Source organism: Sus scrofa, chromosome 16, assembly GCF_000003025.6.
Source record: "Sus scrofa isolate TJ Tabasco breed Duroc chromosome 16, Sscrofa11.1, whole genome shotgun sequence".
NCBI classification, from domain to species: domain Eukaryota; kingdom Metazoa; phylum Chordata; class Mammalia; order Artiodactyla; family Suidae; genus Sus; species Sus scrofa.
The window spans coordinates 49074377-49098854 of NC_010458.4; the positions used below are offsets into that span (position 1 = coordinate 49074377).

General features: G+C 38.2%; 1 protein-coding gene across 2 annotated transcripts in view; it reads left to right on the plus strand.

Annotated features, from left to right (window-relative positions):
- The window catches only part of TNPO1 (transportin 1), a 103241-nt gene that overhangs the window by 25691 nt on the left and 53072 nt on the right, over nucleotides 1-24478 (plus strand). The window contains exons 1-4 of one of the 2 annotated variants that reach the window (XM_003359811.5): nucleotides 15769-16089; nucleotides 16224-16337; nucleotides 19100-19175; nucleotides 22745-22894. In XM_003359811.5, the coding sequence (XP_003359859.2) occupies nucleotides 16233-16337; nucleotides 19100-19175; nucleotides 22745-22894 (331 nt within the window). In that variant the 5' untranslated portion in view covers nucleotides 15769-16089; nucleotides 16224-16232. Of the gene's footprint in view, nucleotides 1-15768; nucleotides 16090-16223; nucleotides 16338-19099; nucleotides 19176-22744; nucleotides 22895-24478 lie in introns of those variants that run through there. The other variant, XM_021076714.1, reaches the window with a different exon arrangement.

Consider the following 24478-nt stretch of genomic DNA (forward strand, 5'->3'; position numbering starts at 1 on the left):
TGGAATTTCTTGAGACTTACTTAATTGCCTAACTTATGATCTGACCTAGAAAGTGCTCCATGTGCACTTGAGAATAATATGTATTCTCTTGCTGTTGGATGGAATGTTCTATATGTGTTTATTATGTCCATTTACTCTATAGTGGTGTTCAAGTCCACTGTCTCCTTATTGATTCTCTGAATGATCAATCCATTGTTGAGAGTGGGCTATTAAAGTCCCCAAGTATTATTCTGATTTCTTTCTATGGCTGAACCTGTGGCATATGGAAGTTCCCAGGTTAGGAGTCAAATGGGAGCTGCAGCTGCCAGCCTACGCCCCAGCCACAGCAACACCAGATCCAAGTCGCATCTGTGACCTACACTGCAGCTCACAGCAACACTGTACTGTCCCCTTTGGTAACCATAAGTTTTTCAAAGTCTGTAAGTCTCTGTTCTGTAAGTTCATTTATATCCTTTTGTAGATTCTACATATGTGATATCATAGGATGTTTGCCTTTCACTGTCTAACTTCACTTAGTATGATAATCTCTAGGTCCATCCATGTTGCTGCAAATGCCATTATTCATTTTTTTCTGGCTGAGTACTATTCCATTGTTTATATGTACCATATCTTCTTTATCCATTTCCTCTGTTGATGGACATTTAGGTTGCTTCCATGTCTTAGCTATTGTAAATATGCTGCAGTGAACCTTGCAGTGCATGTATCTTTTTAAATTAGTGTTTTCCATGGGTAGATGCCCAGGAGTGGGATTGCTGGATCATATGGTAGTTGTATTTTTAGTTTTTTGTTTTAGTTTTTTGTTTTTTGTTTTCCATAGTGGTTGCATCAGTTTACATTTCCACCAACAGTGTAAGAGTGTTCCCTTTTCTCCACACCCTCTCCAGCATTTATTATTTGTAGATTTTTTGATGATGGCCATTCTGGTGTGTGTAAGGTGGTACCTTATAGTAGTTTTGATTTGCATTTCTCTAATAATTAGTGATGTTAAGCATCTTTTCATTTGTTTTTTGGCCATCTGTATGTCTTCTTTGGAGAAACATCTGTTTATATCTTTTGCCCATTTTCGATTGGGTTGTTTGTTTGTTTTTTTATATTGAGTAGCAGGAGGTGTTTGTATATTTTGGAGATTAATGCCTTGTCAGTCACTTCATTTGCAAATATTTTCTCCCATTCTGTGGTTTTTCTTTTTGTTTTGTTTATGGTTTCCTTTGCTGTGCAAAAACTTTCAAGTTTAATCAGGTCCCATTGGTTTATTTCTGTTTTTATTTTCATTACTCTAGGAGGTGAATCTGAGAAGATATTTTGCTCTGGTTAATGTCAGAGAGTGTTCAGCCTGTGTTTCCCTATAAGAGTTTTATAGTGTCTGACCTTATATTTAGGTCTTTAATCCATTTGAGTTTATTTTTGTGTATGGGGTTAGAGAGTTTTCTAATTTCACTTCATGTAGCTATGCAGTTTCCAGCACCACTTATTGAAGAGACTGTTTTTTTCTCCATTGCATATTCTTGCCTCCTTTGTCATAGATTACTTGACTGTAAGTGCATGGATTTATTTCTGGGCTTTCTATTCTGTTCCATTGATCTATATTTGTGTTTTTGTACCAGTACTATATTGTTTTGATGACTATAGCTTTGTAATGTAGTCTGAAGTCAGGGAGCTTCCTCCAGCTCCATTTTTCTTTCTCAGGATTGCTTTGGCCATTTGGGGTCTTCTCTGTTTCCATATAAGTTTAAAAATCTTTTGTTTTAGTTCTGTGAAAATGCCATTGTTAATTTAATAGGGATTCATTGAGTCTGTAGATTGCCTTGGGTAGTATGGTCATTTTGACAGTATTGATTCTTCCCATCTGAGAACATGGTATAGCTTTCCATCTGTTGTGTATCTTTGATTTCTTTCATCAGTGTCTTATAGTTTTCAGAGTAGAGGCCTTTTGTCTCTTTAGGTTTATTCCTAGGTGTTTTATTCTTTTTGATACAATGGTATATGGGATGGTTTCCCCAGTTTCTCTTTCTGATCTTTCATTGTTAGTATATAGAAATACAATAGATTTCAGTGTATCAATTTTGTATCCTGAAACTTTACCAGATTCATTGATGAGTTCCAGTACTTTTCTGGTAGTGTTTTTAGGATTTTCTATGTATAATATTGTCATCTATAGACATTGATGGTTTTACTTCTTCCTTTCCAATTTGGATTCTTTCTTATTTATTTATCTTCTCTGATTGTCATGACTAGGACTTCAAAACTATGTTGAATAAAATTGGCTAGAGTGGACATCCTTGTCTTGTTCCTGATCTTAGCAGGAATTCTTTTAGCTGTTCTCTGTTGAGAATGATGTTAGCTGTGGGTTTGTCATATATGGCCTTTATCATGTTTAGGTAGGTTCCCTCCACTTTCTGGAGGGCTTTTATAAGAAATGGGTGTTGGATTTTGTCAAAAACTTTTTCTGCATCTATTAAGATGATCATATGACTTTTATTCTTCAGTTTGTTAATGTGGCATATCACACTGATTCATTTGCAGATATTGAAAAATCCTTACATCCCTAAGATAAGTTCTACTTGATCATGGTGTCTCATCCTTTTAATGTATTGCTGGATTTGGTTTGCTAGTTTTTTGTGTTTTTTTTTTTAGGATTTTTACATCTATGTTCAACAGTGTATTGCCCTGTAATTTTGTGTGTGTGTGTGTGTGTGTGTGTGTGTGTGTGTGTGTGTGTGTGTGTGGTATCTTTGTCTGGGTTTGGTATCAGGGTAATAGAGGCCCCATAGAATGAGTTTGGATGTGTTCCTTTCTCTACGATTTTTTTGTAAGAGTCTCAGAAGGATATGTGTTAATGCTTCTCTAAATGTTTGATAGAATTCACCTGCAAAGCCATCTGGTCCTGGACTTTTGTTTGTTGGAAGTTTTTTAAACACAGTTTCACTTTTGGTACTTGTGATCGGTCCATTAATCTTTTCTATTTCTTCCTTGTTTAGTCTTGGAAGATTGTACCTGTCTAAGAATTGTCCATTTCTTCTAGTTGTCCATTTTATTGGGATACAGTTGCTTGTAGTGTTCTCTTATGATCCTTTGTATTTCTGTGATGTCTTTTGTAACTTTTTTTGTTTCTAATTTTATAGGTTTGAGTCCTTTTTTTCTTGATAAACCTGGCAATTTCGTTGATCTTTTCGAAGACCCAGCTTTCAGTTTCATTGATGTTGTCTATTGTTTTGTTTCTATTGCATTTATTTCTGCACTGATCTTTGTTTTCTTCTGATAACTCTGGGTTTTTGTTTGTTCTTTCTCTAGTTGCTCTAGGTGAATTATTATCTATTTTTAATGTTTGATTCCTTTATCATAATATAATGAACTTTTTAATCTCTTTAGAGCATTTTAAATTAAAGTCTATTTTGTCTACTGTAAGTATTGCTACCCCTGCTTTCATTTTTGGTTACCATTTGCTTGAAATGTCTTTTCCCATCCCTTTACTTTCAATCTATATGTGTTCTTAAAGTAAGTCTCTTATAGGCAGCATATTATTGGCTCTTGTTTGTTTGTTTTAATTTCTTCAACTATTCTTTGTCTTGATTTGAGTATTTAATCCACTGACATTTAAAGTAATTTTTTTTTAATTTTTTTAGGGCTGCACCTGGAGCATATGGAAGTTCCCAGGCTAGGGGCGGCATCAGAACTGCAGCTGCTGGCCTATGCCATAGCCATAGCAATGTGAAATCCAAGCCTTGTCTGCAACCTGCACCACAACTAACGGCAACACTGGATCCTTAACCCACTGAGTGAGGCCAGGGATCAAACCTGAGTCCTCATAGATACTAGTCAGGTATGTTACCACTGAGCCACAGTGGGAACTCCTTAAGGTGATTATTGATAGATAAGGACTTACTGTTGCCATTTTGATAATTGTTTTCTGACTGCTTTGTAGATTCTTTGTTCCTATTTTCCCTTATGATTTCCTTTGTGGTTTTTGTAGTTTATACTTTGATTCTTTTATCATAATCTTTTGTGTATTTACTACAGATTTTTCCTTTGTGGCTACCATATGGCTTACATAAAATATCTTATCACATCCTATTTCAAGCTGACAACTTCAAGAACATACAATAACTTTTTCCCTTTACTTCTCCCTCTATCACATTTTAGGTTATTGACATTACAGTTTCTGTATTTTTATATGGTTTATCCACTAATGTAATATTATAGCTATGGTTTTTTTGGGGGTTGTTGTTTTTTTCCTTTTAGGGCCACACCCATGGCATATGGAGGTTCATGGGCTAGAGGTCCAGCTATGATTCTTTTTAACACATTTGTCTTTTAACTTTCAAACTAGAATTGTGAGTTAAATACTAACATTACAACATCAGAGAATCTGTGTTTCATAATACATTTACCATTACCAGTGAGTTTTATACCTTTTATGTTTTTAGGATGTTAATTAGAATAATTTTAATAAGCATTTTTTTTTTTTACAGCTTGAGGAATGTCCTTTTATCATTTCTTGTAAGGCAGGTCTAGTGCTGATGAAATCCCTCAGCTTTTGATTGCTTGGGAATGTCTGTTTCTTCTTTATTTCTGAAGGTTAGCTTTGCTGGGTATAAAATTCTTGGTTGATGAGGGTTTTGGGGGTTGTTTTTTTTTTTTACTTTAAATATTTTGAATATATCATTCCACTCTTTTCCTGGCCTGCAAAATTTCTGTTGAGAAATCTGTTATAGTATTATGGAGGGCTCCCTTGTATGTGAAGAGTTGCTTTTTTCTCTTTCTGCTTTCAGAATTGTCTATTTAGGACTCCTGATAATTTAACTATAGATTTTTGATGTAGTCTTTTTCAGGTTTAACTTATTAGGGATCCTTTGAGCCTCATGAATCTGAATGTTCCATTTCTCTCCTTGAATTTGGGAAGTTTTCATTTTATCCAAGTTTTAACATTTACTAACCAGTTGACTTCTGGCAAGTTACTTAACATAATTGAAACTCTTTCCTCAATTCACAGTTTAGTTTTGAAAATGAGAGATAAAATATGAAAGTCCTTTGAAAATTAATAAGCCTTATATTGACCTGAAACAATTTGGTATTGATCAGTCAACATTCTGAGATGGAATTTACAATTATGTTATAATACTTAGAGAAGACTTTATTTATTTACTTACTTACTAGGGCCACACCTGTGGGATATGGAAGTTCCCCAGCTTGGGGTCAAATCAGAGCTGCAACTACTGGCCTATGCTGCAGCCATAGCAATGTTAGATCCAAGTCTCATATGTAATCTACACCACAGCTTGTGGCAATGCTGGATCCTTATCCCACTGAGTGAGGCCAGGCATCACACCCACATCCTCACAGACACTATGTCACATTCTTAACCCACTGAGCCACAACTGGAACTCCAAGAGGAAGACTTTAAAAGAACATTTTTCCAGAGTTCCCACTTTGGCACAGTAGGTTAAGGATTTTCACAGCTGTGGCTTGGATTCAGTTTCTGGCCCAGGAGTTTCCACATGCTGTGGTGCAGCCAAAACAACATGTGGTGCTTTTTAGGGCTGCATCCACAGCATATGGAAGTTCCCAGGCTAGGGGTCGAATCAGAGTTGTAGCTCCCCATCTGTGCCACAGCACAGCAATGAAAGATCTGAGCCATGTCTGCAGCCTACACCTCAGCTCACGGCAATGCCAGATCCTTAACCTGTTGAGCAAGGCCAGGGATCAAACCCGCATTCTCATGGATACTAGTTGGATTCATTCATGCTGCTCTACAACTGGAACTCCCAGAAGAACATTTTCTTAAATCGGCATCACAGAAATGAAAATTGTGCTGGAATAAGATTGATGTATTTAAATATAATAGTCAATTGAATGTACCAATGGAAAAATACCTAGTAAAGCTCATTAAATGACTTTACAATGCTAAAAGAATCAGGAACCTAATTTACTTATTTTGTGTATTTGTATTTTAATGTGTGGGCTTATTATTTAGAACTATTTATTTTCAGTTTTATTAAAGTCTTAATATTGCCAGCTGATGAAAGATGTGGTTATTATTTATAAGTCGATTTGATTTATCAGCTTAAATCATATTTGGCCAATCAAGGATCAAAATTGCCTAGTATGTTTTAATTATTATTAACATATTTAATTAACATAACAGTAACTTTTATGTTCCCCCATATCTTGACTTTTCCTGAGTTTCCATTTCTGAGAACCTAAGTGCAACTCCTTACCTAGCCTCTGTCACTGATAAATTATGAAGTTAAATAAATAATATACTTAATAGCTTCCAACACATGCAGTCCTTATGAAATAGTGCAAATCTGATGTGACTTTAAACAATATGTTTTTAATGTTTTAGTTTTCATCAGAGACATTTTTCTAGTGGTTAGAATATGTCCATATGAATCAGTACAGTCTGTGTTCTCTTTCTTCTGTTGTCTGTTATTTCTAGTACAGCTAGGACACTGCTGGTCATTAGAATAAGAAACTAATGAACATTGCCAGGAGCAGATTTATTGAGTTAGTGTAATGATTCTCAATTGGCTGTATATTAGAACCACATAGGAGTTGTGTAAACATGCCCATGTGCTGAGGCCCCTCTCCTGCATGAATCAGTGAGGGACATCGAGAACAGACGGCATTCTTATTTTTTTAAAGCTCTTAGTAGTGTAGTATGCAATCAGGGCTGAGAACCACTGGTTTAAATAGCTTAACACACTTGGAAAGTGAGAGCAATTATTACACAGTTTAATCTGTTTTAGAATTGGTGTTCTGATAATGAAAGTGATGTGACCAGAAGTTAAATATATGTATTACTGCTTCAGCCTTTTATTTTGATGTATAATAAAAAGTTTGCACTCTAAAAGCAAAGTGCAGTTATTACACCTGAACTGAAAAAGGAGACCCTTAAGTCAGAGAACTTTTGAATTCTTGGTTATGCATGGAATAGAAATTAAAAGAGATGCCTACCCATGAAGTCTACTCAAGAGTTCAGTTAAAGGTTAGTCACATGTTCGTGGAAGTGGCAGAATGAGAATAATACTGTAGCATGGTTCAGTGCACAGGCTTCGGAGTTCAGCTGGATCTCAGCTCAGAATCCTGCCTTTGTTCTTTACTATCTCTATGACTTTGGACACATTACTCCATTTCTCTTAAAGCCTGTTCCTCTTCTATAAAATGGAGGTAATAATCCTTACTACTATTAAATGAGATCATCATGCATTTAAATCACTTAGTGTATAATAAGTGGCACATAGAAGTGCTCCATAAATGATAACAGGGTTCTTATTACTAGGCACAGTCTAGACTTTGGAATTACGCAGATTTGGTTTTGAATGTACAATCTGCTACATGCTGGCCAGGGAAACTACTTAACCTCTTTGAACCTCAGTTAATATAAAGTGGAGTTAAAATCTACCTCATAATGCTGTTGTGAATATTAAATGAGCTGAATTATATAGGGAGTACCTGATTGTAGGTTAGAGTGAATTTTGAGATCAAGTTTTCCTTCTTGTGACCTGCTCATTTTGATACTAGCCTCTTTTTTAAAAATGTTTGTTTGTAAATTTTAGCATTTGAGTTACATGTCTAGTTATCATCACAGGTCTTCCTGAAAAGGCAGTCTAAGAATACATTTAACTTTTCTTTAGTACCTATTTTCCATTTTCTTTTTTTTTTCTTTTAATCTTTCAGCTCTTGATGACAATAAGTTATAATGCTAAAGGATAATTTTAACCTCTTAGCATAATTCTTCCAAGTGGTGAGGTAGATCTATCACCTTAATCAATCAGTTAAGAACAATTTGAAACCTACTGTGTACCTAGCACCATGTAACATCAGAGTGTCCTTACTTGCTGTGGTCCCTGCTCTTTAATCTTGTTGAGCTCATTTCCTCAAGTAGCTTAGGCTCAATGGTTGCCTTTCCTTTTTTTTTTCCCCCCTCTTCTTTTTTGATCCTTAGTCTATGATTACTTTATGAAATCTTTTAAAGAACCTTCTGTTCTACTGATATCTATAATTTAGCAAGCCTGTTGACATTTTCATTTTTTGACATTAAAAACCCTCATTTTTAAAAAAATTATTGATAATCAGCTACCTTTAGACATTCCGTCTTTCCCTTCGTACCTGAAGTTTGATTTAATTTCTTTAAAAAGTTATATTAAATAACTTTTTTTAAAAATATGCTCTTTTTAGCCCTCTGGCTGTCTCTGATTTTTTTTCTTGTTCATCATAGCATCTTTTTGTAAAAAAGCAATATGAGGCATTTTACTTTAAGATCTGATTCACATTCAGCTAATGATTCAGCAAATTACTTAAGCTATATTTTGATTTATCTGTTTGTCAAATGAAGATAATACTTGCCACCTACTTTGAAGAAAGGAATGTTGTGAAGATTGTATTTAAAATGTTTTGAACTCATTTACTCAATGCTATTGAAATATCTCATTTTTATTATATTGTCACATGGTATATATACTGCTTTAAAAGTTGTACAGTAGTGAAAGGTGATTTTTAACTTCTCTTTTACCTCACTACAAAGGTATCAAATATGTGTTATTTCTTTAATATGCAGATGGTTTTCTTTATGATTACTTTCAAGGTTATAGAAATTTATATTTTTATTTAAAAGGCAGTATATCAGGGGCTTAAAGACTGGACTCTGGAACCAAATTAGTTGGTTTTCAGTCATGGCTTTGTCATTTACTGTCTGAGTTACCTTGGGCAAGTAACTTCTCTATGCCTCAACTTACTTATCTGTAAAATGTAGTTAATACTTTATAGAGTTCTGATGAATAAATTAGTTAACATTTGTAAATGCTTAAGACTCCACCTGGCAGTCAAAAAAATAATTAGCTATCACTATTATTGACAGAATAACAGACGTGTTTTAAGTCTTTAATATTTAAATACTAGAATTTTTTGTAGTATTTAGGCTCTCTGAAACACGACAGTCTTTCCCCTAACAAACTGGAGCTCCTTTTAAATGTGGGTTGGACAGTTAGGTCTTCCTGTGCCTTGTCCAGCCTCTTCAGTGATGGCCTGCATTGCCTGATGGGTTTTTAAAATAATTTTTATTATAAAAATATGCCTATTGTGAAAATCAGCGTAGTGCTAAACAACAGAAGATGAACCTGTCCTCCCTTTCTACTTCCAAGAAGAGTAATCCTTTTCCATGTTTTTATTTGATCTTATCTTTTCAGTTTACAACCCTCTTCACAAGCTTTCTTTTAGCTTTAGGATAAAGTCCAAAACCCCTAACATAGTCTGTGAGATCTTCCTAGCCTCTGCCTTCCTCTCACTTTCACTTTTTGGTAATCTCTATTAGACCTCAAGTAAAAAGTCACTTCCTCAAGGATGTACTTTCTGACCTCTTAACTGGGTTAGTATAATGTCCCCTCAGCAGCTTGTACTATCCCTACCATAGTCACACTCTCTTTTTTTTTTTTTTTTTTTTTTTTTTTTTTTTTTTTGGCTTTTTAGGGCCACACTGGCAGCATATGGAGGTTCCCAAGCTAGGGGTCGAATCGGAGCTATGGCTCCCGGCCTACGCCACAGCCACAGCAACGCAGGATCGAAGCCGCATCTTTGACCTACACCACAGCTTACGGCAACACCAGATCATTAACCTACTGAACAAGGCCAGGGATTGAACCCACATACATCCTCATGGATCCTAATCGGGTTCGTTAACCACTGAGCCATGAAGGAAACTCCACCACTGAGCCAGTGCAGCTCTCTGGGGCGTGTCCTAGGAGTGGGGTGGTTCTTTTGTCATTTAGTAGGTGAGACTGAAGGGTGCCAGATGTTCATCATTAAGAATTGTCTAGGAGTTCCCCTCGTGGCGCAGTGGTTAACGAATCCGACTAGGAACCATGAGGTTGCGGGTTCGGTCCCTGGCCTTGCTCGGTGGGTTAAGGATCCGGCGTTGCCGTGAGCTGTGGTGTAGGTTGCAGACGCGGCTCGGATCCTGCGTTGCTGTGGCTCTGGCGTAGGCCAGTGGCTACAACTCCGATTCGACCCCTAGCCTGGGAACCTCCATATGCCGCGGGAGCGGCCCAAGAAATAGCAAAAAGACAAAAAAAAAAATAAAAAAAAATAAAAATAAAAAAATAAAAAAAAAAGAATTGTCTAGGCATTCCCCTTGTGGCTCAGCGGAAACAAACCCGACTAGTATCCATGAGGATGCAGGTTCAGTCACTCAGTGAGTTAAGGCATTTCAGTGAGCTGTGGTGTAGGTTGCAGATGCGGGTCGGATCCCAGGTTGCTGTGTCTGTGGTGTAGGCTGGTGGCTGCAGCTCCAGTTTGACCCCTGGCCTGGGACTTTCCATGTGCCACAGGTGCAGCCCTGAAAAAAAAAAAGGGAAAAAAAAAAGAATTGTCTGGAGCCCTGAATGACTTTTGAATGTCCCATGAGGTCATCAGATAGATGAAAAAAATCTGTTTATAACTGTCAGAACCTAGAACCTAACTCAGTTTCATATGTGCCTGTGGAATTTTTTTGTAGGATTTTAGTCAAATTTTGAGTTCTCCAGGAATAAAACTGCTACATTTTTGAAGGAAGATTGTACCTTATTTTCAGATCTCTACCAAGAATTGTTCACCATTTTGGGAAATCATGTCACTGATGGTAACACTTATCACATTCATAAGTGATTTCACCATACAGTTGGAAACATCTGACTGTTCAGTATATGCTTGTTTGAATTTAATTGAAATTAGGAGAAGAAAAAGACTCTGAAGCAGATGGAGAAAAGCAGTTTTTTCTTCCTTGCAGAGTGTATTCTCTTTCCTCTCTCTTCCTATTGCACTTCATTTATATACTTCATTTGTAGCTAATGCATCTGTTTCTATCACTAAATGAGAACTTAAGGCAAGAGCAGTATTTTACCTACCTTTAAATCTTTTTTTTTTTTTTTTTTTTTTTTGTCTTTTTAGGGCCACACCTGCAGCATATGGAAGCTCCCAGGCTGGGGGTCGAATCAGAGCTACAGCTGCCGGCCTACACCACAGCCACAGCAACAACAGATCCAGGCTGCGTCTTCGACCTACACAAGCTCATGGCAACGCCAGATCCTTAACCCACTGATCGAGGCCAGGGATTGAACCCTTTTCCTCATGGATACTAGTTGGGTTCGTTACTGCTGAGCCACGACAGGAACTCCACTTACCTTTGAATCTTGAATGCTCACTGAGTACATGGTAGTTGCTCAACTTAAATTTATTTACTTGAATTAATGGACAATAATAGTATTTGAGTAATGAACAACAATAGTATTTTTTCAGTAAATATTGATTGAATCACGCTGCTAGGCTGAGGGCAAAAAGGCACTGTCACTGCTCTCAAGAAATACATGACATGTTGCTAAGACAGATCTAGAAATAATTATGATAGTTTCTAAAGAGGAAATAGCCATAAACTGTAGTGTTGTGATGAAAAACACAATTTAAATCTTGTGGGGAGGTCCTGCAATCCTGTCACAGAAGAGAAATGGCATCCAGGATCAATCATAGTGCCAAAGGAGACTCAGATATTTGGAAACTGAGTAGATAAGGATGTCTCTGAAGAGTGAGATAGAGTTTGCCACATGGTCATACTTAAAGAGGGCATTCCAGATGGAAATCTATATTCAAAGGCTTAGGAGTGCAAAAGGTGCAGTTGGAATTGCTGCGGCATGGAAGTTGGAGGTTGAGTTGTAAGAGGTTGAGCTGTCTCTGGAGGTAGTGGACCAGATCATGAAGAGCCTCTTACATGAACAGAAGTTAAATTTTATCTTGCAGGTAGTAGAAAATCATTGATGTAACAATTAAAACTACTATATTTTAAACCATACTGTATGCCAGGCAGTTACCTATAATGCTCTTACAGAGTTAGTATATTCGCATTGTATAGTTGGGAAACTGAGACTCAGATTAACTTGCCCAGGTTTTCATAGCTACACAGTTGAAAACCTAGGATTTAAATTTAGGTTGGTCGAGTCCAGACCATCTCTCCACTTTTTAAACTGTACTTTACAGCTTCTTGAGCAGGGAAAAAACTACATATTTTAATTTTTTTCAAACAGTCTGCCTTCTTGATCTCACATCAACTCTAGTAAATTCAAACTTTTAATGTAAATTCAAGTTCTTTACAGCTTAGGGCTCTTGAGTAAGTTTTAGTTTTTCTGAAGCCTAATAGTTTATCTTACAGTAACTTAGCTCTTGCAAGCTTTTTATTCCAGCCATTGTCTGTTTAGGTAGTTCACATGACTGTTTTGGCTTATTGAAATGCCTTTTTGTGAGGAGGAGGGACATACCACCGAATTTCTTGAGCAGTCGGCATGAACTTGGGTAGTCTAAAAGAAGAATTTGAAGTACTGCTTGCCTTTTTGGTTTTTTTGTTGTTGTTGTTATTGTTTTTTTTTTTTTTTTTTTTTTTTTTGTCATTTTGCCATTTCTTGGGCCACTCCCGTGGCATTTGGAGGTTCCCAGGCTAGGGGTCCAATCGGAGCTGTAGTGGCTGGCCTACGCCAGAGCCACAGCAACATGGGATCCGAGCCGTGTCTGCAACCCACACCACAGCTCACGGCAACGCCAGATCGTTAACCCACTGAGCAAGGGCAGGGATTGAACCCACAACCTCATGGTTCCTAGTCGGATTCGTTAACCACTGCGCCACGACGGGAACTCCCTGCTTGCCTTTTTGAACATTTGTACCTGAGTCTTCAACATGCCAAAAGAATGGTAATTATTTTAAGAAAATGTAGTATTAATCTTGATGTTCTATTTAATTGATGTATTTACTATTTAAATGATTTCTACACCATAATTATGATTTGCTTCGTTAACCTGAAGTACTTCAGACATTATCTAAATATCCCTGTGATATCTCTGGCAACCCTGTAAGAGTCTTCCTAATTCTGATGGCTGTTGAAATGTGGTAAGTTCTGGAGATAGCGGTGGCAGTGGTTGCATAATAATGAAAATGTGGTGTGGAAGTTCAGAGTAGCCTGAGATCTCTTATCAAGCTGTTAGCAATCAAATGTTTTTTTAATTTTTATTTTTTTCAATGTGTTAATTTTTTTTTTTTTTTTTTTTTTTTTTTTTTTTTTTTTGTCTTTTGTCTTTTTAGGGCCGAATCTGCGGCATATGGAGGTTCCCAGGCCAGGGGTCTAATCAGAGCTATAGCTGCCAGCCTACACCACAGCTACAACAATGCCAGATCCAAGCTGCATCTGCGACCTACACCACAGCTCATGGCAACGCCAGATCCTTAATGCACTGAGCGCGGGCAGGGATCAAACCCTCAACCTCATGGTTCCTGGTCAGATTCATTTCCACTGTGCCACGATGGGAACTCCTTGATGTGTTAATTTTTTTAAAAAAATTTTATTACAGTTGATTTACAATGTTCTGTCAATTTCTGCTGCACAGCAAAGTGACCCAGTCATACATACATACATATATATATGTATTCTTTTTCTCTCATTATCCTCCATTATGTTCCATTACAAATGATTAAATTAGCTCCCCTGTAGTACACACTAGGATCTCATTGCTTATCCACTCCAAATGCAATAGTTTGCATCTACTAACCCCAACCTCCCAGTCTACCCCACTCCCTCCCCTTCTCTTTGCAACCACAAGTCTGTTCTCCATGTCCAAGGGTGTGTTTCTTTTTGTAGACAGGTTCGTTTGTGCCATACATTAGATTCCAGATATAAGATACATCATATGACATTTGTCTTTCTCTTTCTGACTTATGTCACTTAGTATGAGAGTCTCTAGTCCAATCCATGTTGTTGCAAGTGGCATTCGTTATTTTGTTCTTTTTATGGCTGAGTAGTATTCCATTGTGTATATGTACCACATCTTAATTCATTCATCTGTCAGTGGACATTTAGGTTGTTTCCATGTCTTGGCTATTATGAATAGTGCTGCCATGAGCATACAGGTGCGTGTATCCTTTTCAATGAAAGCTTTGTCTGGATACATGCCCAGGAGTGGGATTGCTGGATCATATGGTAGTTCTATATTTAGTTTTTTTTTTTTTTTTTTTTTGTCTTTTGTCGTTGTTGTTGTTGTTGCTGCTATTTCTTGGGCCGCTCCTGCAGCATATGGAGGTTCCCAGGCTAGGGGTCCAATCGGAGCCGTAGCCACCGGCCTACGCCAGAGCCACAGCAACTCGGGATCCGAGCCGCGTCTGCAACCTACACCACAGCTCACGGCAACGCCAGATCGTTAACTCACTGAGCAAGGGCAGGGATTGAACCCACAACCTCATGGTTCCTAGTCGGATTTGTTAACCACTGCGCCACGACGGGAACTCCTATATTTAGTTTTTTGAGGTACCTCCATACTGTTTTCCATTGTGATCATACCAATTTACATTCCCACCAACAGTGTAGGACAGTTCCCTTTTCTCCACATCCTTTTCAGCATTTGTTATTTGTAGACTTACTAATGATGGCCATTCTGACTGGTGTGAAGTGTACCTCATTATAGTTTTGATATGCATTTCTCTAATAATTAATGAGAACAATCAAATATTTTTGGTAGCCTTTTGTTCCCAGATGACTTGAGTAAGGTGTGAGGAAAGGTCTATCTCCGTTTTCCCTATCCCATTATCATAGGCTGATCAGATTAAATGTTAATACAAAGCTATTCAAAAAGAAAAAGAATTCTGTTATTTGAGTGCAAGAAAAAAGAAGGAAGATTGCTATTATGATATTATGGGGAGTCATCCTCAGGATGGATATGATGAAGGTATCTTTCGGACTTAGCTGCTATTAGCCTCTGGCATTAGTTTTTTGTTCAGAAAGGCAACTAAGGACTTAAGTAGGCTGTCCTACTTGTCACCTCACCAGGTGAGATACGCATGGTAGCAGCTCTGACTCATAACTAAGGCTCAGACTTTTAGGTTCCCCTTCCCCACTTCTCCCACTCCCTCCCCACTCCAGAATCAGGAGGAATTTAAAATATTCACCCATAAGATTTGCAAAAATTAAAAGAACATGCTCGTGGATATTTGGGAAACATTGGTGACTTTTGGTTGCATAACCATTTTGGGAAAGTAATCTAGTAATAACTATTAGAAAATTTTAGATATACTTATTTTGGCCTAATGATCCCACTGGTGGCCACTTCTGAAGGACATTAATGCAAGAATTTTTTTGCTTGATACTTAAGTTTTGTTTTTGTTTACATATTTAGTTTTAAGGAAACTGTGTCATTGATGTAATAGTTTCCATTGATTGTAGCAGGTGCAACGCATAGTAGTTTGAGAAACCTGTATTCTCCTCCCAGTCTTAATTAACTGGTAATTTGCTCAGATCTTTTTGCTCCACCATTGCCACATGGGGGCAAATAACACCTGTTGTCGGAGTGGTAATAAAGTGAGAAAATATATATGAAAACATTAATAGAATAAAACTATCTGGTTGTAAAATTACATTATTTTTCTTGTTTTTCCTTCAGACCCAAATCATTGGTTGTGAAATGTGGTCATTTCAGATAAAATTTATTTCATTTCAGTTCAAAAGTTGAAGTTTACAGGGGAACGCATTTTTTTTTTCAGTCAAGTTCTGAAACTGTAAATACAAAATTGAGTATATTGAAGTATGGGTTGTGATTGCAATGCATCTTTAATATTTTAGACTAAATATTAATATGTAGTGCTTTATATATCAAATTGAAACGTTAACATTTTTATTTCTTCTAAGTATTGTTGTGCTGCCGGGAGTTATCGCGCTTTTTTCCTTATTACAGTTTTTCGTAATTACTAACCATGTTAATTTAAGATGACTAAACCCCAAATCGGATCTATTCAGGTGTTTTGCAGGGGTTTTGATAAGGACTTGGTTTTTGATTAGCCCTTAAATCAGTAATAATCTGGACTGAACTAGAGTTCGGTTGGGTTGGATAAAACTGCGTGGCACTAGGACCCAGGGGGCTCCCGTGAGCGGATCTAGGGGCCAGATTGCAAATTCGCGGTGACTCAGTCCGGTCGGCTCCTTGCGCTCGGCGGCCGCGGCGGTAGCAGCAGCAGCAGACGTTGGCGGCCGAGCGGCTGGGATCAGTTCCCCTGGCTTTCACCGTCTGAGACTTCCCTCGGGGCACCCCAGGAAGGTCCGAGGCATCCGGCGAATGCAGGGGTCGTTCTGGCGGGGCAGAGGGGGGTTGCTCGGCGCGGAAAGCCCTCGGGCCTGTGTACGAGGAGTAACATTTGCTCCGTCTCTTCCTGTGTCTGGCTTTATTTGCAGCAAACCAAGATGGAGTATGAGTGGAAACCTGACGAGCAAGGGCTTCAGCAAATCCTGCAGCTGCTGAAGGAGTCTCAGTCCCCAGACACCACCATCCAGAGAACCGTGCAACAAGTATCCTTTGCGAGGCCTCGCCGCCGCCCGCGCAGCTCGCCCGGCGCGGGCCCAGCTCTTCGGCGGCCGGGTGGCTCCCGCCGCCCCTCCCCCTCCTCCCGCTCCCCGGATCCCTCCGCCCTCCGTCCGCCCGCCGGCCCGCGGGGAGAGGCCCTCACGCCGCCGCCGCCGCCGCCCCTGCTCGGCGCCTCGCGCACGCGGCCCTCGTGCCCCGGGTCCTGGGCGCCGCCGCCGCCGGCTTCCGGCCCGCGGGAGGCGGGGGCTCCCGGCCGCCGCCCGGGATCACGACATGTGCGCTGGTGGGGCCGCACCGTCCCCGCCCGCCGCAGACTCGCTACGGGGGATTAGAGCGGCGCAGGCTGGAACGGCCGGGTGCCGGCGCCGACCCCGACCCCCGACGCGCTGTCTCACACAATGCGCCCTTGCGGTGGGGGCGGCGGACCGTGCGGGAGGCCGGCTGGAGGGCGCTGTGTGTGCTGCGGGGCTCGCCGGCCTGAAGTGGGGTGGAGCTGGCGCGGGGTTTGAACTGCCTTCGTCTTGGGCCTGGGGTTTCTTCCAGGCATTTGCCCTGAAGCCCTGGAGAACTAGACCTGAGGGGTCTCAGGCCTCACCCCGGAACTGTTTCTGCCAACACCTGTTGCAAGCTTCCTGGCTCCCAAGTGAGATTTTCTTTTTCAGTCTTTGGCTTAGGACTGTCTGCTCAGTTACCCGTCTTTATCGAGTTTGCTGGCTTGGCGGTCCTGTTGCTACGATTTTAGAGGCGGAAAAGCTTAGGCAAAACCTCTGCAGTGTGTGCTTTTTGTAGTACCCTAAGCTGTGGTCAAATGAAGAGCTCTTACTGCGTCCTATAAAGGAAACAGATTCACCCGATCATAAATAACCTTTTTATCTCGCTATGTTAAGATGAAGTTAATTCTTTAGAAAGTTTAACTATTTTTGCAAAAACCTCTTAATTGTTATTGTTAACTAGCAGGAAAATTGCTTAATAAGTATGTTTGGTGTAGTTTGGACTTAAATTTGAAACACATAAACGTAAAATTATTTGAGGCTCTGTGGTAGATAAGTTTTTCAAAGAAATACTGCATTGCTAGTACAAAACTTTCAATAGATAAGTATCTAGGCTCTTGATTAATTAATACTGCTCATTTAAAAATGGATGTGTTAATGATTTAGGTCTACTTGGTTTTTTTTTTTTTTTTTAAGCTGTTTTGCTTGGATACTGCTAGTACTGAGAAGAATACTCATTTTGAAGTGTGTTGGAGCTTGTATCTGAAACGTAGTTGTGGCTAGGTCTTATTTTGTGTTGTCACAGCCGCAGGAATGATAGAATTTTAATATTTGATAAATTGTGGGTGTTATATGACAGTTATTTCTTAAGTTAGCCCAAAACCGCATTGTAATTTCTTATTCAGAACTGTATGTCATTTCTTGTGTTAGACATGTTTATTAAATAACTTTTAAATGCTAGGCACAGTATCAGACTAACAGTCACATTTACAGTTTATTCTGTGTGATTGGAGCATAGGATGCCCTCTGCTTAAGGAACAAATTAAATTTCAGTAGGTAGAGATTAAACGTATTTAAAAAGACACACTGCTTTGTATTTTCAAAGTGCCTAATGACGACATTGTTCTTTTGTGTCTCCTTAGGAAAGAATGTATTTAATTACTGTTTTTGTATAGGCTTGAGCACTGTTTGAAAGACCGTTATTAGTATGGATACATAGCTTGAGTTTTAAGAAAGTAAACCTTATTAAGAATATTTATGAAAAATTATTAGCATATCAGTGTGCTATTAATCTTGGCCATTCACTAAAGAAGTCAGTGGAATTTTTTGGCCAGAGAAAGTAGTTTACACTTTGAAGTTTTTCTAGAGAAATGTATCTTCATGGTCACGTTCCAATCACTGAACACTGAGATAGTATTCTGTGTAATGAATAGGTAATAATGGTGTACCTGGAGTATGTATCATGGATTTAACCTAAAGGTTTAGGTCTATTGAAAAAATTAGCTGATTTTCATCTAATAAAACACTATTAAGGGTGTTATTAAAAAGCATATCAGGATTAAGAGGGCTCGAAGAAAGACAGTGGCATTATGTCATTGTTTATCCACAGAATGAAATAGCTGCACACTTGGTCTGGAAATGTTAGATGTGGGGTGAGGTGTGGACAAGCACTATAGTAGAACTATTGCAAGGTAATAGTTTTGTAATACTGACTCTATGTAATAAGATTTGATATGTAGACTTGCACATGAATAGCATTTTATCTTAATTTTTGATTTCTAAAGAGCAAATGAGTCTAAAAATATTTTGTTAAAAGGCAATTTTATAATTTCCCCAAATGACCTTTAAAAGACTTGTTTTTGTTTCTCTGGAATGGTTTTTATTTTGTCATTTTGATACCTACTTTTCTGGTTAGGTTTTTAAGTTCAAGTAAGTCAAAGAAATTGTTTTGAAAAAAAATTTTACTGTGATGTGTGCCTATGTTGATGGTGCATCTTGGCTTATGTCGTTTTAAATATAATTGTTGTAAAATATTAGGTTTACTCTTTCAACCGTAAAGCACCCAAGAGGTTTTACACAACCACTGGTGTGTTCTTAGAATAACCTATTGATGGTTTTAATAAGGTAACTTTATTCCTACCAAAAAAAAGTAGAAGACTAAAAATTACAAGAGATTCTTGATTTTTAGATTTAAAGTACTTAAATTTCTTCTGTAGATTACACTGAGCAGTTTCCTTAACTACTGTTTGTTCTAGAAACTGGAACAACTCAATCAATATCCAGACTTTAACAACTACCTGATTTTTGTTCTTACAAAACTAAAATCTGAAGGTAAGTAAGGTTTGTATTGATTACTTAGAAGTTTTTTACACTTTAAAAATGTCTTTGAGATGTGTTAAAATGTAATGAGATTTTTTTCATTTCTAAGGGTTTCATTTTGTAGTAACCAGTTGCTTTGAAGATGTGGAATTGCGAGAGTTACTACTCTAAGCATTTGGATGCTTGATGAGCATTCAGTTGTTAATTGTGTGTTTTTGTAATAAATTCCCTCATTCTTTGCAAGTGAAAAGAATGTTGCAAATTCTGCTTTGGTGTTTTGTTTTAGTCCTTGTACTAAATTCCTTATGAATGTCATAAAGATTTATTTCTTTTAATACCCAGTTTGAATGCAGGATTTGCTAAATAACTGTGTGATCATATTTGACTGAAAGCTCCGATAACCAAAATGAAAAATCACATATAATCCTACCATTCAAATAATTGTTAATCTCTTAATTAATTCTGCACTCCTATATGGCTATGTACTATTTTAAATTTTAACCAAAAATAAGATCATTCTATTCATAGGCTCTTGTAACTTTTTTTAAAAAGTTCTAGCATGCATGAAGCTTTTAAAAATTAATTTAAAACAATTTTAAATTATTTCCAGAATTTCTCAGTGACATGGTCATATGACTGTTTCTCATACAGGTAATATGTTCCTCTAGACTTTATTTAGTTTATAGATATTTACTGAGTAGTACTTCTTTGCCAGGCGTTTGCTGGCTCAGGGGCAATAAAAGTGAACAAAGGTAATGAGAATCTCTGCCCTCGAGGAGCTTACCTTGTAGTGAGACGTGTTCTTTGTGTAATTGTTTTAGTATTCCCTTCCTGAAATATTGTCAGACACCCAGAAGGCACTCAGGTATTTTTTGAGCAACTGACTAGCATCCTCTAAATGAAAGCACTGTACCCATTTCACTGGTTGGTGTTTCAGAAGCCACAGTGCAGTTAGTAAAAATGCTGCACTTGGAGTTAGGTAGTAAATAAGCCTTAGACTCTTAACACTCATTTCATCTCTCAGGGTTTTTTCAATCACAGAATGCCTGTGTTAGACTACCTAGATGGTCTGTGAGGTCTCAACTCCAAGCACTAGCAGGTTAATGGCCTTAAAAATCTCACTAATCTGTCCTGTCATGACGAAGCAGAAATGAATCTTACTAGGAACCATGAGGTTGCGGTTCAATCCCTGGCCTTGCTCAGTGGGTTAAGGATCCAGCATTGCAGTGAGCTATGGTGTAGGTCGAAGACACAGCTTGGATTTGGTGTGGCCATGGTGTAGGCTGGCAGCAACAGCTCCAATTAGACTTCTAGCCTGAGAAGCTCCATGTGCAGTGGGTTTGGCCCTAAAGAGAAAAGACCAAAAAAAAAAAGTCCCTAATCTTATATTACTTCAGATTTTAATAATCTATACACAGTATAGTGATTTATTTTGAAGTATTTTGAAATAATGTTCTAGTTAATTTTAGGGATTTTTTTATTTGTAAGATTAAGACATCTAATTTTTTGATTGAGACAGGAAATTTTTAAAAATTTTCTCAATGTAAGTTTTAAGAAACTAGACAGTCCTTCAGTGTATGTTTAAATTCAGCAGTTAATATTCCTGGTTTGATAATAAACATATGATGTTTCTTCTCCCCCCCCCCCCCATGTCTGTGGCACTTGGAAGTTCCAAGGTCAGGGATCAAACCCAAGCCACTACAGTGAGGTCCCTAACCTGCTGTGCCCTGAGGGAACTATTGTTTTTGTTTTTTCCTTTTTCTGCCACATCTGGGGCATAAGTAGATGTTCCCTGGGCCAGGTATCTGTGACCTATGCTACAGCTGTGGCAATGCCTGATCCTTAACCCACTGCACTGAGTTGGGGATCGATCTAGAAATGCCATAGAGATAAACTGGATCACTAACCCACTGTGCCATAGCAGGAACTCTCTGTATTTTTTCTTAATTTGGAAGTTATTTCCCCACAGTTTGTAACCAGATAATGCTATGAGAACTTAAATATTTAGTAAATGGATTTATTCTTTTGCTTTTTAGGGCCACACCTGCAGCATAGGGAGGTTCCCAGGCTAAGGGTTGAATCAGAGCTGCAGCTGCTGCCCAGTGCCACGCCACAGCAATCTGGGATCCAAGCCACATCTGCAACCCACACCACAGTTCAGGACAACGCTGGATTCTTAACCCACTGAGCGATGCCAGGGATCTAACCCAAATCCTCATGGATGCTGGTCCAGTTTGTTACCACTGAGCCACAGTGGGAACTCATAAGTATTTTTGTTTCATTTTAAGTTACTGATTGGTGCTAATTGAAACCAATAAGACATTTTAAAGAGTGATGTAAAAAGCTTGTAGGCTGTAATTGCTGCAATGGATTGAATGGGGTTTATTTGCAAAGAAATGCTATCTTTTTGCCTCCCTCTTGGAAGCTTTTACCCTTGGAAGATTTCAGTGCCAATCAGACTTTGGGAGCATTCTAACTATAAACAGGCTTGGGGTATTTATTTTTTAAAAGCAATGCTCTGAGAGCATACTCTGTTCAGTACACCAGCTCTTCATGTCTTCTAGCCCTTAGAGGAGGATGATACTGTTTAGTACATCAAGTGTAAGCTCTGGAGCCAGACTCCTAAGGTTGATATTTTGGCTTCCCCACTTTGTATCCTTGTGTGAATTTGGTAATGGCCTCAGTTTCCTTGTTTGTGCAGTGGAGATGATAATTCCTGTCCCATGAGGTTATGAGGAATAAATAAATGCAAAATTACTTGGAAAGCACTTAGCAACGATTAGTACCTAATTAGCATTTAGAAAGTATTGTTGGTATTGTTCATGATTCCAGTTGTTAAAGCATCAGTTATATTCTGCTAGTATTAAATCAATTCTTAAAAATTTGTTAACATCGTCTATGGATTAAACTTACTTTAAGTAAATTCTATTTTTTAAAAAACTTGAAAATTTAAAATTTGTTTTACTCCCCTTTTTTTTTTGCTCAGGGGCAAGTGAAAACATGCTATAATTGAACGAAAATTATTTGTATGTGAAGGTGATCCCATATATTCCTTGTCCACTTAATTTTTTAATGGGATATCTTTAGAGACTAATACTTTCAGATCTGTAATTTGATGTTTATATCATGTTCCAATAAAGCTTGAGTACAGTGGCCATATGTAAACCAAAGTAATTCAGATTAAATCAGTGGTTCTCAACCAGGTGCAGTTTTAACCCCCTAACCTCCCACTGCCCCCAAGAGACTTTTGACATCTGAAAACATTTTTGGTTGTCACAACTTAGAGAGGTAGTGCTGGCACTTATGGCCAGTGATACTGCTAAACGTCTTAGAGGGCACAGTTTAGCACTCAGCAACAAAGAATTACCTGGCCCTAAATGTCAAATAATGCCGAGGTTGAGATACCCTGAACTATAAATCATGGTAATCATTTGATCATCACTTATGGTATATTTTTTTCCTAGTTACAGCAAAATTACCGAAATGTAATCAGTTTTTGAATTCTTTTAAAGTTACTGTTCTTTGTATATTTTGAAATGAAAACTACTTTAAAACTCAGTGCTGTTGTTACTTTATTACAGATGAACCCACAAGATCATTGAGTGGTCTTATTTTGAAGAATAATGTGAAAGCACATTTTCAGAATTTCCCAAATGGTGTAACAGACTTTATTAAGAGTGAATGTTTAAACAATATCGGTGACTCCTCTCCTCTGATTAGAGCCACTGTAGGTAAGTATTGTTACAGTTTTGCTTAGCCTGTTTGTAACTGGGTTTTGATAGGACAGACCATTTGCATAGGAATTTTTTCATCCATTTCTAGTTGAATTGTGATGGAGAAAAATTTACATTGCTGCTTTTTAAATAATGTTAACAGTTAAGCAGTAGAAGCACTCCTAATAGAGACCCGATTCACTGGTAGTTGCTTAATCAAAGCTGGTTAGACTAGGGCACTAACAAGTGATATTAATTTAGGACTACTTTTTTTCTTTGGGGTCCTTAATTATGTCTTCCTCGTATACTCTTGTATGGGGTATAATTTCCAGTTTCAATTTGTTTTTCATGTAAAAAACTTTTTGTAATACAGCTTCCATATAGAGCCTTAGATTTTTATTACTTTCCCCCTCGTTTTTAGTATTTGCCTTGTCTATTCCTAATTACAGCAGTATTTGAGTCTTTTGAGTGTTCAACTTGTTTTCAGGGAGGGAACAACTTTGTATTATAGAATATTGTGTTGTAATGCTTAGAGGAACTGGTATAAATAGGTTTAGGAGCTAACACAACTGACTTCGAGCACGTATCACCTGGTATAAGCAGAAATAGATGTGTACTGTGGAATAGCCCACCAATATGCCATGGGGTTTCAGTAGCTACATTTTACAAGGACCTGGAAAGCTTCTGTTAATCTGGCGGTTTGGTTAAATGGCAGTCAGTTAAGAACCTCCATAATCATTTTCGTTAAAAGTTTGCATTTGTGTATTTTGTCTCATGGTGGGTTTGAAAATTACTCAGTTTAAAAGTTCCCACTGTGGCATAACAGGATCAGCAGCACCAGGATGCAGGTTCACTCCCTGGCCTGGCACAGTGGGTTAAAGGATCCAGCATAGCTGCAGGAGCGGCGTAGGTTGCAACTACAGCTCAGATCTGATCCCTGGCTAGGGAACTCCATATGCTTCGGGGCAGCCAAAAAGAAGTACCCAGTTGATCTCTTAATTAAGCAGCAGCTTGGAGTTCCCATCATGGCTCAGTGGTAATGAACCTGCCTAGTATCCAGGGATGCGGGTTCCATCCTGGCCTTGCTCAGTGGGTTATGAATTTGGCATTGCTGTGAGCTGTGGTGTAGGTCACAGACACGGCTCAGATCTGGCGTGGCTGTGGCTGAGGCAGCTACAGCTCTGATTGGACCCCTAGCCTGGGAACTTCCATATGCTGTGATTGTGGCCCTAAAAAGACCAAAAAAATAAATAAATAGGAAAAGAGGCAGAAACTTGTAATTCTCCTCCAAATATTAAACACTGCCATTATAACTGATTTTACGGATAGATGGTATGTATGATTTGAGAAAAAGGTCTCCCTAGGTTATTCTCCTGTACCCTCCTAATTATCTACCAAACCCTTGACACTGGTAATAAAGGACAGTGAGTGTATGTGTCTTTTTAAAAATTATTTAATCTTAACAGTACATATTGGCAGTCTTGCCAGGAAAGTGTATTTGGAAGGACTGAATTTCATAGTCTGTGGTAATCCATTTGAGAGACGTAAAACATTGTTTTTCCTATTAAGGGATATATGGTTGGTTTGTAATTTTATTATTTC